At 37.9% G+C, this 14,282-nt stretch overlaps 1 protein-coding gene across 2 annotated transcripts in view; it reads right to left on the minus strand.

Moving 5' to 3' along the window:
- Positions 1 to 12,022, minus strand: part of LOC145491498 (uncharacterized) — a 38,120-nt gene extending 26,098 nt beyond the window's left edge. The window contains exons 1-3 of one of the 2 annotated variants that reach the window (XM_081470740.1): positions 11,865 to 12,022; positions 5,457 to 5,546; positions 392 to 469 (exon numbers count right to left, since the gene is read on the minus strand). In XM_081470740.1, the coding sequence (XP_081326866.1) occupies positions 392 to 469; positions 5,457 to 5,529 (151 nt within the window). In that variant the 5' untranslated portion in view covers positions 5,530 to 5,546; positions 11,865 to 12,022. Of the gene's footprint in view, positions 1 to 391; positions 470 to 5,456; positions 6,579 to 11,864 lie in introns of those variants that run through there. The other variant, XM_081470739.1, reaches the window with a different exon arrangement.
- Between the last annotated feature and the right edge of the window lie 2,260 nt (positions 12,023 to 14,282).

Below are 14,282 nucleotides of genomic sequence, written 5' to 3' on the forward strand. Positions count from 1 at the left end.
CCTGTAGCCTGTAATCATGGACTGCAGCACACTTACAGTACGTCAAACATGCACACACCAAACCTATACGTATTTCATGCAAGATCCAATCAAGGGAGGGAGTGGAATGATGTACCCATATTTGACTCCCATCGGGGACTGTTATCTTTTTCCACTTTCATAAAACAAATAACTTAAATACAGTTGCTAACTTGTCCCCAGTCTTTTCTTGTGTGGAAATATGTTAGGGAAGAGGACAAGGGAGGCAGATGACTGATGGAGTGTCGCACAGTGTTTCAAGAAAAGTAAAACTACTGTAACATCGGGTGAATGCATTTTGAGAGTCCCGAATGGCGAGTACTGTCAAAATTTATTTACCACATTTATTCACTTTCATTGTTTATTTACTAACCTGTGGATTCTGATTCGTCTTGAAGAGCTGTTTTCCTCGTCTTGGAATTGGCAGCACTATGTAAAGTACTACTGTTACCTATTTTAATGGAGTGACAAATTGAAAAAAAATGTTCAGATCCAAAAGTTCACCTATGGCAACTACACCATGCTGAAAATAAGCTAACCACTTCCTCCTGATAAATCTCGAACTTGGGAGCGAAGTGCGCAATGTGGAAACAAACTTTGAAATCAAACTCGTAGTTTTCATTTCAATGTTCGCAAGTTGATTGGCTCCAATAACAATCAAACTGCAAATTCAGAAACCTAGTTCCCAAGTTCTCAAGATCTTTCCAAACCTGTGCGGCCAAAGTGAGTTGAAATCCACTGTGACAGTCTCACATCTATGAGGGCAATTCTTACTAAACAACACCCATCTGAATAAACAAGGGGTTAAGATTGACAGGGAAGATCAAAATTAGCAAAAGATGAAAACAAGATTGACATCTTCTAAAGCAGGTGCCTTTAGAAAGAGATACTTAGATATGCTGGCTGGACAGAATTGAAGGATTTCGTGCAAAAAGGGCGTATATCACCCAAAAAGCGATATACCATATACGCCCTTTTTCCACGAAATCCTTCAATTACCTTTTGAAAGAAGTCTTGCACATGGCTGAGGCAGAAAAACCTTAGGGAGGACATCTGAGAGAGGAGAAAAAAGTTCTTCGGCCACATAATGAGGAAACAACCTAACAATGACTGCAGGAGTCCATTAACATGGAAGCCAGAAGAGTGCCGAGAATGGGGTGGAGCTATGACAACATGGAGGCTGAGGAGGACAGCAGGGAAAGAGAAGCCAAGAGCTGGATGGTCAAGACCTAGAGCAAGATGTACAATAGAGCGGCCGGCAGAGTTTGTTGGCAGCAGCGTGTGGTGGCCTTTTGTGCTGTTTGGCATAAGAAAGATACATGTATGTGAACTTGACCTGCAAGGGGGGCTAGGAACCACTCAGGCATAGAAAATATAATTCATGAAAAAAGACATTTCTTGCCTTAAAATATTTGAGCGGCCATTCAACAACATACAGTGCAGACTTAAATCTTACATTGTAAGCTACAAATGTACATTTTAACTGAAAAGGAATTACAACAAAGACAGGTAAATAATGTACTATATCCTATGTCTATATGGGGGTCATCATGCCCATTCAGGAGAAAATGAACATTTAATCTGCTCTTGAGGTTAACTAACCCACCATCACTGAGTAGTTTTAAAAACTGTGTTCGTATATGGGATTTAAGAGTGCCTGCCTGTAAAAATCAGACAAATTCTTAATTTCGCAGCAAGGGTCGAAAATTCGATTTCGCTCATATTCTTATGGTAGATAGGCTAGGGCATGACAAAACTACTGGATAGTTTTTTTGGCAAAATATCCTTTTATTTCAAAGAAATATGCAAATTACCAAATTCCGTTAAAATCGTCATTCAACGCAGCATTTTATTAAGCAAGTTTGAGAGCCTTGCATGCAAAACCACATCATTCTTCCGTCTTTAAAACACTCAAATATTTTTGTGCAATGTTTAAATGTGTACTGGGTTGATTTTAGGGAATGTTGCGTTGTCTTTTTGGGTGCAAAATAATTAAATTTCGAAGACATGTATTTCATTCACTTAAAAGTACTTCGTGAATATAATTAATTTTCACCATGTGCGAAACCTTCAAATGAACCAAGCTTCTGGTGGTTGAATTGCAGAAGGATGGTCTACAGATTTCTGTAAAAATTTCTTTGGGCAAATGATTGTGAGCGACGCGAGAGCTTTTCAAAGTACGTCAAAAATGCAACTATTTGACCATCCGTCGTCAAATTTCAATTTACAGGTTAGACGTATATTTTACCATGTGTCACACGACTTGACCTATAATAAGTTGAAATAGACACAGAGCTGATAATTTCGAAATGTTCTAACCTTATTTGTTGTAAAAGGCAGGTCCAAAGCCGATTTGACGTGTTTTCTAGTCGATCTCTCACCATTCGTCGCACATAAAGCAGAAGTTCGCTTTTGTTTACACAAGGTTAACGTCCGATGTACATTGCCTACTGTCAACCTATTATTGGTCGAATACTATGAATCTGTGACCATCTTTCTGCGCTTATGAACATCACTGCATCTAAGTCTAAGACGGCTGAGTCATTTGTAGATAGTTGCTTGCTTTACGCTTGGCCAAAATATTGTGTTTGATCGATTGCTGACCATTGCTGATAAGCGTGTCGGCACAGCACAATCTTACAGCCGTTATTTGTTCGTCACGCAATGCCGTCACGGCATATGCTGCACATTTTGATCTATTTTGTAGAGAGTACTCTCAGGATAAGTGAAACAATTTAATCATTGTTCATCTGTTTGTTCATATATATAATAATATGTGTATATTTATATAATCGTGTTCTATAGTGTACGTGGCGTCGGTCCAAATCACGTTTGTTGTACGTTCTGACGTTTCTGACAACAGCTGATAAAGCTAGTGCCAATACTCACTGGAATTTTAAGAAAATCGCCATAAACAAATTATAGATCAATGAAGCAAGAACTAGCTGAAATAAAAATAGGAAATCATTACGTGTCTAATTCGTGAGAAAAACAGACTAAATATAATTAGTAATTACGTGAGTAAGTAGCCCTGGCCATGCTATTTTATTTGGCGTATTTTGTTTGCTTAGTGGCGAGGCATTGGTATGTAACAGAAAATAGTGGACTGTTGTCAACACAGTCCAAAATTATTGTCAGTAAAATATTGCAAATAAAACAGCTATTGACCGGTTACCTCCGCGGCCACCATTTGGTCATTCCGATAAGGGTTTCATTATTGTCTTTACCCCTATTGAGCGGCCACCCAAAATTTAAGAACTTTGTTTTGGAAAGGGCGATGGCAGATAAGAGTCTGAAATTGAAGGTGCATGACGAGTGGTAATTCAAACACACGTCTATGATGATTGTCTTGAATTGACTCCATGTTCACCAAGAAATTTATAGCCCGACAGTGAAAAATTAAATATTCAAGGTACACCAACCTCTATTTAAGCGGCTAGCCTCATTAAGTGGTCACCGCCCATTTCCCAGAGGGTAGCCCACTGTATTACATGTAAACCAAAAATAATTGCATAGCGCGAAAAGACCTAGGTATGAGTCTAGCATTACAGTATTACGCAGAGCATGTAGGTAGCGGTGGTCGAGTAAAAGATAACAACAGGGGCAATGGTAAACTATTCATTCTTTTCATTTCTTAATTCAGTCTCTTCCTACTCAACATGATTGTGTGCTCCCAGTGATTCCAAGCCTTACGGAGCCTTACGTATTAGGATAGAAATTGTCCCACCCCTACCCCTTAAAATGGGATGACAGCATTGCGTGACAAACAAGGAACCGCTGCAAGCAAGGATTCGAGCCATCAAACCATGATGATCAAACGTAACATTTTGGTGTAGTGCAAAGCAAGCAACTATCTACAAATGCCTTTGCCGTTTTTGACTTAGATGCAGTGGTGATCGTATGTGTCGAAAGAGGGTCACAAATTCATGGTATTCGACCATTAATAAGTTGACAGTTGGCGATGTACATCAGACGTTATGTAAACAAAAGCAAACTTCTGCTTTATGTGCGACGAATGGTGAGAGAAACACGTCAAATCGGCTTTGGACCTGCCTTTTACAGCAAACGAGGTTAGAACATTTCGAAATTATCAGCTCTGTGTCTATTTCAACTTATTATAGGTCAAGTCATGTGGCACATGCTAAAATATACGTCTAACCCGTAAATTGAAATTTGACGACGGATGGTCAAATAGTTGCATTTTTGACGTACTTTGAAAAGCTCTCGCGTTGCTCACAATCATTTGCCCAACGAAATTTTTACAGAAATCTGTAGACCATCCTTCTGCGATTCAACCACCAGAAGCTTGATCCATTTGAAGGTTTCGCACATGGTGAAAATTAATTATATTCACGAAGTACTTTTAAGTGAATGAAATACATGTCTTCGAAATTTAATTATTTTGCACTCAAAAAGACAACGCAACATTCCCTAAAATCAACCCAGTACACATTTAAACATTGCACAAAAATATTTGAGTGTTTTAAAGACGGAAGAATGATGTGGTTTTGCATGCGAGGCTCTCAAACTTGTGTAATAAAATGCTGCGTTAAATGACGATTTTAACGGAGTTTGGTAATTTGCATATTTCCTTGAAATAAAAGGATATTTTGCCAAAAAAACTATCCAGTAGTTTTTGTCATGCCCTAGCCTATCTACCATGAAAATATGAGCGAAATCGAATTTTCGACCCTTGCCGAGTTATTTTCCATTTTTATGGACAGGGACTCTTAAGTGTGTTGGTAGAATCTTGACGGCAATTGTTCAAATGACATTCTTTGTAATTCATAACAAAATGATTTTTTTTTCTCTCGTCTATTTCTTCTTGGCTAAGTTTTTAATAATCTATTTCTGAATCATCAATTAATAGTAGGTAGGCTTTTTTATAATTTAGTTAGTAGGTTTTAATTATACTAAGTGTCCCCAATTAGTAGAGGGCTGTTTTCTCTCAGATAAATATTTTTTGACATATGTTAATAAGGTTTATTTTATCATATGATTCATATGGCCCTGCATGCAATTTCCTTGGAAAACCATAAGAAAAAGGTCCCATATGAGGGCCGTACGCATCAAAATGATAGGGTTGGAAAAACATGCACGGCCCTACTAGGAATGCGTACGGCAAAATCGATGTGAGTAAATGACAAAAACAATTTTGTTGCTGTCCGGCCCTCCCACTCAAGTACATAGTATGTTAATATATGTCCTATTATGTATGTATGCGTGTCTGTATATGTGTATGTACATGTATGTATGTAGTTAACATTGCTTAAATGTGCACGTGCCCGTGCAGTGCATGTATGCTAATGATGGCAAGAATGTGCGATGCAAATCAGTGGAATCACCTTAACAAATATAGTTATTCCGTACACACGGTATCATTCATCATCTCACATCCACTTCAACTGTTGATATACAGTACGTGCACATGTACTCACCGACAGATCTTGATTCATCTGGAAGAGCTTTTCTCCTCTTCTTAGGATTGACAGCAGATTGAGAATGGCTCATTATAGGGCTGCTGTGACCTATTTTTAATAAAGCAGAGGGACAGATGGAAAAATAGGTCCATAGTGAGTACATGTATGGCCTACAAGTTATACTTTTAATCGGCTAATATCGAATCATCTTAAAAAAGACTTTTAAGCCAACCCATGATATTTGAATAATACTGTATTGTGCAAATATAATCATTACAAATTTTGTGCAAATTCACAGCTTCTGGGGGCTTTTCACAGAGAAAAATACAGGGGTATGGCATTTTACGTGGCAACGGATTTTCAACGAAAATTCACGATAATTCGTGGTGCCAATTTTTTTCCAACTACCCAAAGTTTAGAACAATAATTAGCTTGCTTGTTTTTGTATTACCATAGTGACCGCTTGTGTTCAATAGAGCTATAGGTAGGATGAATGGCATTACTCATTCCCAATGAAACTCTCTTGTGGTAGCTGACCTCGTGCACGATGTTAATCAGGGCTTTCATTAAGGGTTTGACGCCTTAATTCACTTAATACTTTCAATGATTTCATGAGCTGTCTTTCAACTCCTGTTTATTGCAAAAACCAAATATCAGGCGAGCTAACACTTGTAATTGTGGAAAACAAACTCCATGATTAGAATATTTTCAGCTGTAAATAAAATTTGCACTTGTCTGTCATTCCTTGGTGCAGATTTATTCTCGTAAAATCTTGGTTTGAGAGTACTTTTCCACCGATTTCAAATGATATTCAACCGGATAAAGACTGAACTATTAGTCGCCACATGCCACACTGGAACTAATCAACAAATGTAATCAACAAATGAAATATGTAGCTGTTCCCACACCTAAATTAAATATGCAGAAATCCAGCATCCAAGTTTTAACTGTTCACTTTTAAAACTTAAAATTCCTAACTACGGGGAACCAAATGACAGAAATGCAAAAGGAAGTTCAATAATAATAAATTTTCATTCAACCTGAGGTGAAAATCCTATTTACATGTAAAAGGGAAAAAAAATAAGTACAGTCTGTACTTCAAAATTTCGCAGACGGCTTCACTGCATGTCAACATGTTCAGATTAGTTCTTTATGCTTAAGCGAAAGCTTGAGTTTTAAAAGTTCTGAGATATCATATCATTCAGTTTACAGTTCACAAATTTTCACCGTCAACTGACCACTGCCTGTCTTGAATTGTTATCTCTGACAGAAATTTACTATTCTTTTTTGAGTCATAATCCAAATCATAGATTGATACAACAAAGCAAAAATATTATAATAAACTGAACGTTCAGCAAAAAGACTGATCAATCAAATATTTTGTCTTTTTCTGTTATTTCTTGAGCAGCCAATTCATTACAGCCGATCAAGATGAAAAGATATAATAAAAAATATAAGCAGCCCCGTATTTGCATACAGTAGTCACACTTGCACTGTGAGCCATGCGCACAGATTTGCAAAACATATCATGACCCGAGATTTGGGCTCAAAAACTGCCACGTAAAAAAAATGTACAAAAATGAATCACCCTTGGGGGGCCTACATTTTGTAAAAATATGGAGTTTTCCAAAGAGTTTGCCATTATGCACAAAATTGAATCACCCTTAGGGAGACCTTATTTTGCAAAATAACAAATTGACCCAGAACCCTCATAATTTTTATATTATACACTGTATGTCTGTGTCTGTGTGCAAGGCTGCTGCCTAACGGGTGCCCGGTCGCCTGAGGCGCCTAAGTTACGAGTGTGGGCGACTAAAGTTTCGTTGAAGGAGCCCGAGTGGGCGCGTGAACATGGAGTTTTCATTCCCATCTAATCTGTCCGATGACTTCAATCTTCTCATGAAATCGGCCAAAAGATCATTCACACAATAAATTAAACGGAAAATAACAGCTACTCTGGTCCTGTTTTGCTTTTAACACGAGAAATATGGGCCAAAACACGGCAACAAAGTCTCTCTCCGCTCACAAAACAACCGAAAACAGTCATACTTGAGAATCGCCCTACAATGCATTGCAAGCTCAGTATTGAATAAATGCACGTCATGTATGCCAATGGATTGTGTCTCTGTTGATGCCCTACTGATTCCAGTTGCAAAATAACTACTTTGATAAACAAATATTTTTGGAATTGGAGTGATGCTGCTGCTGACATTATATTTAGATCTGAATAAGGATAAATTCTTGGGCTTTTTTTTTTTTTGTCCAATACTTTGGAAAACTTCACTTAGCTGTACTGAATGAATTTCCGTAGTTTCTGAAAGGATATTTATGACTTAAAATTCGAAATATTCAAGTAGCTACAAGTCAGCAAAAAGAAAACAGCATTGCAATTCTTTTTGCATACCAGGGTTTTATATTTTAAATTATCAAACCAACTGTCATGGCTCCGCTCAATATACGAGAATATATTTTCTCCAAAGAAGCAGCCAATATAATGCAGTAATGCTGCCTAAAAAATGTACCTTTTGTTTATACTTATGTCCCTGAAGCCCAGGGAAGGAAAGCACATTTCAGTGTGGCCAAATTCAAACGCCCCAAATGCATATTTCATTTTTATTTGTTCTCATTTGCAGCTTGCATTTCATGATTTGTTTAGAATTGCTAAACTCAAAAACGAAAGAGGCAATATAAATTTTTGTAAAAAAAGCTGCAGCACTTGCATGGATACACCAATTATTGAATTTACTTGACCACAAATAGTATTCTCTCTCAGTAATGACCTGATCACTTTGCTGAACACTTTATTTCAAAAATTTGATTGATAAAACAGACCATATTAGTGTCTCATGGAAAATCTCTGCCTCTGGACCCCTCCCCTAAATTTCCAAATTCACTCCCCCCCCCCCAGTCTTCCCCAGTCTCACCAACCCCCCGGATTTACCACAGCAAATTTATTCTGGGCTCCTAAAAAAGTGGCTTGGGCTCCTAACTTTTGAAGTTAGGAGCCCAAAGGGCTCCTTGAAAATTTCCTTAGGCAACAGCCTTGGTGTGATAGAATATTTGAAAACACACGCTCGGCAACAAGCATATTTACTCAGGGTTCCAGATAAGTTTTCAAGGTATGGTGCCAATGAGGAATTCCAACGGGTCAATTTCCAATGCTCCCACCAAATCATCATAAATTTTCTATTAATTTGTCAGGTCATGTTGCTGACTTTGTTGGGTTTTTGACCTGAGACCCCTTGCTTACCTGGAACATTGATTTACTGTGTTCAAAAGACAAATCTTTCAGGGGAGGAGGGCTACATTGTAATCGACAAGTCTGGTTGGATGCGAACTGAATTCTGGTTGTGGGTTAACAGGCTAGGAGATATTTATTGACTTAGAGGTTAAACAACCTACATGTACATTCATTTAGTTTGGCAGGAAAAGTAATTATAGTAAACTCAAGGAAACAATAGTCTACCAGCAAAATTAAACAATAATTCTAGAAAACATTTTAGTATAGCAGATTGCAAACACAGACAATGTAACTCAGAAAGACAAGTTCACAACTAATAAGAGACAGAATGCTGTGCTCAAGTCTGTCTATGATTAGTAGATTTATACTAAAGCAATTGGATTATTCGCTCTCGATTTCTTTGCTTGAGCTCATTGTCGAATATAAATCATTTCTCGTACATTCTTTACCTTCATTTGTGACATAAAGTAGTGGTATTTGATGTAAGGCATTCAAAGATCCAACCAAAGTTAAGGGGGAACAATTGACAACTGTACAGCACCTAACAAAAGCTTTGTTCACTGGCTGTCCATGTGCTTTTTGAGGACTTTGACTGACATCTCAAATAACCGGGTGACAGAACCATTTTTTTTTGAAAAGCTTTTAAAATCACTGTTCATCCGTGACCTTGTTTTGATCAAATACAAGACAATTATAATAGAATCCATCATCGTTTTCAAGTCACAATTCAAATCATGGATTGATACAACAAAGCAATTATTAAAATAGTAAACTGAAAGTTCAGCAAAAAGCCTGATCAGTCACATTTTTTGTCTTTTTCTGCTATTTCTTAAGCAGCCAATTCATTACAGCTGATCAAGATGAAAAGACATAATAAAAAACTACAAGCACCTTCGTATTTGCATACAGTAGTAACACTAGCACAGTGAACCACGACCCATAGATTTACAAAACATTTCACAAACCAGAGATTTGGGCTCAAAAACTGCCATGTAAAAAGCGGTACAAAAATCAATCACCCTCGGGGGCTATATTTTGTAAAAATATGAAGTTTCCCATGCACAAAATTGAATCACTCTTCAGGAAACCTTATATTGCAAAATAAAAAATCAACCCAGAACCCTCATTATACTGTATGTCTGTGTCGACTGTGTGATAGAATAATATTCGAAAACACACAGTCAGCAACAAGCATATTTACTGTGTTCAAAAGACAAATTTTTCAGGGGAGGAAGGCTAATCAACAAGTATGGTTGGATGCTAATCAACTTCTGGTTGTGGGTTAACAGGCTAGGGGACATTAATCGACTTGGAGGCTGAACGACCAACATGTACACTCATTAATTTTGGCGGGAAAAGTAATTATAGCAAACTCAAGGAAACAATATTCTAATAAATAATAATTTTAGAAAACATTTTAGTACAGCAGATTGCAAACACAGACAACATAACTCAGAAAGACAAGTTCACAACTAATAAGAGACAATGCTATGCCCAAGTCTGTCTATGACTAGTAGATTTATACTAAAGCAATTGGATTATTCGCTCTCGATTTCTTTGCTTGAGCTCATTGTTGGATATAATTCATGTCTCGTACATTCTTTACCTTCATTTGCGATGTAAAGTAGTGGCATTTGATGTAAGGCATTCAAAGATCCAACCAAAGTTAAGGGGGAACAATTGACAACTGTACAGCACCTAACAAAAGCTTTGTTCACTGGCTGTGCATGTGCCTTTTGAGGACTTTGACTGACATCTCAAATAACCGGGTGACAGAACCTTTTTTTTTTTGAAAAGCTTTTAAAATCACTGTTCATCCGTGACCTTGTTTTGATTGAATACAAGACTAATTATAGAATCGATCATCGTTTTCAAGTCACAATCTAAATCGTGGATTGATACAACAAAGCAATTATAGTAAACTGAAAGTTCAGCAAAAAGGCTGATCAGTCACATTTTTTTTGCCTTTTTCTGCTAATTCATTACAGCTGATCAAGATGAAAAGACATAATAAAAAACTACAAGCACCTTCGTATTTGCATACAGTAGTCACACTCGCACAGTAAGGCCCAGTTCAGACGTGGTGCCTCTACCGTGCCAAACTCAATTGCAATTTGGTTCGACTATGATTCAGACAACAAGTCTGATTCAGATGTCATGCCAGTGTCGAATCAAATTTAGAATTTACTGATTCCTCATAACAATTCTCCTCCTAACTCCCTGTGGGAACGCAATCCTGCCAAAATATATTAATATAATTTATGACTTTTGTTTGGTGCGACAGAGGCACGACGTTTGAATCACTGCCTTGCCAGAGTCGTCTAGCACGGCAGAGCTTGTCGAACTTAATTGCTTGCCGAACTTAATTCAAAAGTTTGATTCAGATGCCGTGCTTCTGCCATGCTTTTGGTCGAACTTAATTCCTGAATTCAGTTTGGCACGGCAGAGGCACGACATCTGAACTGGGCTTAAGCCATGACCCATACATTTTCAAAACATTTCATAACCCAGAGATTTGGGCTCAAAAACTGCCATGTAAAAAATGATGCAAAATGAATCACCCTTGGGGGCTTAATTGTGTAAAAATATGGAGTTTCCCATGAAGTTTGGAATATGCACAAAATTGAATCACTCTTCAGGAAACCTTATTTTGCAAAAAAAAACAAAAAAACATCGACCCAGAACCCTCATTATACTGTATACCGGTAGTCTGTGTCTGTGTGATTGAATAATATTCTAAAACACACGCTCGGCAACAAACATATTTACTGTGTGTAAAAGACAAGTTTTTCCACGGGAGGAGAGCTAATCGACGTGGGGGCTAATCGGCTTCTGGTTGGGGGCTAATCGACTTCTGGTTGGGGGTTAGCAGGCTTGGGGATAATCGACTTGGAGGCTAAAATACTTAGTACATTCATTAATTTTGGCGGGAAAATATTCAAGACTGTACTTTTACTGCATAATTATATAGTAAACTCAGCTCAAGGAAATCAATAATCTACCAGCGAATTAACAGTTATTCAGAATGACAAATTCACGATTACAAGAGACAGTATTGTAGAATACTGCGCCTACTATACACTGCATTCGCTCTCGATTTCGATCGCGTGATAAGCTTTCGTGCATTGGAAATCTCGAACTCGATCTAATTGTTGGATATAAATCACTTCTCGTACATTCTTTACCTTCATTTGCGACGTTAGATAGTGGTATTTGATGCTATAAATGCAATCAAAGAACCAACCAAAGCCAAGGGCGAACGATCGGCACCTCTGCTTGTACAAAGCTAGAGACAAAGCTTCGTTCACTGGCTGTGCCTTTCGAGGACTTTCACTGACAGGATGTCTAAGAATCCAGTTTATTTCCTCAAAATATTCGAGGCAATCCGCTGATCAGGTATTAGTTATGCAGCAGGCTCAAACTCTTTCAACTGCGTGCTGGGACGCTTTCATGCCCAACATGGCGACGGTAGTCAGAATGAACTGGAGAACTTTTTGCGAAATAGTCCCTTGAACATTGTATGAAGCAACGAAAACGGTAAGTCAGCAGGTTGAGAGTTACAGTTTACAGACAAACTGTGACTTTTATTGGAGTGTCAAATTGCTAAGAGGTACATAGACTTTCACTCAATCGTGGCCACGCTTTAGAAGCTGTTCGTAAGCTTTACACAGTACGTGGATCGATCCGAAATGAGTTTAGATAGTTTAAGCATACATGTAAACAGTGACGCTGTAAATTGCTGGAATTTTTTATTGTTTTGTCTTTTTATGTCACTGTCGGCTCATCAAACGCGCAGATTGCGATGTGATACTCAAGTCAGCTACCCCATTTGGCTCTTAATAAGTCCAGTGTTTTGATCTTACCTTAAATTACATCCTTGTTCTCTTTTCTTCTTGTCGTATTCAAGTTAGTACTTCTTGCATTACGTACATGTACATGTGTATCTATCTTTTCAGAAAGGGGACTATCCATCTCCGTCATATATAAAGTACTTTTATTCCAGTTGTAAACAGATAAAGATGTATTTCTTTTATTATAAATGTAGGTTCTGATAATTTGAATTACCAACTCTAGTAAGAAGGAATCTGTGCCGTCATTATACACTGATAAAGAAATTGAAGGTGTCAGCGCCACTAGTTCTGTTACAAAGAACGAAAGCACACTGAAAGGTGAAGTGAATTTTTCTGAGGTCAGTCAGACATCTGAAGACACCAACCAGCTCCCTAGCAGCTCAAGTAAAAGCATATTTATGGACTTGTACGAAGAAAATATTGTGGATTCTGGATCTGACAATGTTACTGGTGTGAAAGGTAATGGTGCTCTTGCAGACAAAACCAAACCAAAGCCTGGATTGTCACTCCTTGGGAAATATGCCGACTGTGGAAATGACACTGAGGAAGAAAAGTAAAGTAAAAATATTACCTTTTAAGAGCAACCCAACATGCACTCGATCTCGCTAATAACGTTCACTCTTTTTTAAGTCTTTTCCTCATCTGTAACATTAGGGACCTTAAGCTACGAGGACGGGAAAGGCCAGGACGGGAACGCTAGTGGACGCGGGAAACTTTCGCGGGTCCCGTTGTGTCGCCAAAAACAAAATGCTTAACATGTGTATTTTCGCAAAGGACGGCGACGTCAATAATTCGAACTTCGCACAAGCTATTCACAGAAACAATGACATCCTTTAGACTATAAAAGACATAGTAGAAATCTTATCCTATTAAGCTTAAACGATAGTTTGCGATGCTGAATATATTTTCCTTTATAAGCGAAGCAAACATCTGTCAATACTTTAATAGAGAAACCAGAATTTCCGTATGAAAAAATTAAACGAACAATCTGATCGACCCGCTTTTTCAGATGGCTTTTTACCACCAGAACGTCTGAGAATTCTGTCGCCGAAGAATCCTGACTTTTGCTGAACATTTCAATTTCCATCTGTAATTGCAACAAGCATTATAAAAATAAAACAAACGTTGCATCAAGTTCCGGGTAGTATAAAAAAAAACAACAACTAAACATCAGTTTGACAATGTGTATTTTATTTGCTCGATAGATGCTTCCATGGCATTCATTCTTACAACATTTTATCGACTGTACTTAAACTGATGTGTTCTCAATGCATCCAGTTTGTATTTCGTTTTGATCTTGCACAGTCGTGACAGCGACTGAATTAACAGTGACTGAAACACAAACGAACAGGCGAGGAATATTTTTATTCACATTTTTTTCGTATCTCAGCGTAGTATTCTACACTACAATCACAAAAAATGTGAACCTTATAAACATTCTTATCATATAACTGAAAATAAGGTCGATTGGAACATTTGCTGGGGCAAAACAAGAGCAAAATACTCACGTTTTCGATACGACGGCTGGTCGGGCGAAATGGCGTCCTCGACGAGACAAGAACGGCAGAGAGATGAGTCGAGAGTTCTTGTGCGCATGCCCGGTTGAGTAAGTCCGCACCACGCCTGCGGAATTTGAAAACGGCGCTTTCACTCTGAAAACGCAGATAATTTACAGTTTCTTAATCGAAATATGGCGTGTTTCTATCGAGTTGTACTCGGAGACATTCGTGACCATGAAAATTTGAGAGAATT

Source organism: Orbicella franksi, chromosome 6, assembly GCF_964199315.1.
Source record: "Orbicella franksi chromosome 6, jaOrbFran1.1, whole genome shotgun sequence".
In the NCBI taxonomy this organism is placed as follows: Eukaryota; Metazoa; Cnidaria; class Anthozoa; order Scleractinia; family Merulinidae; genus Orbicella; species Orbicella franksi.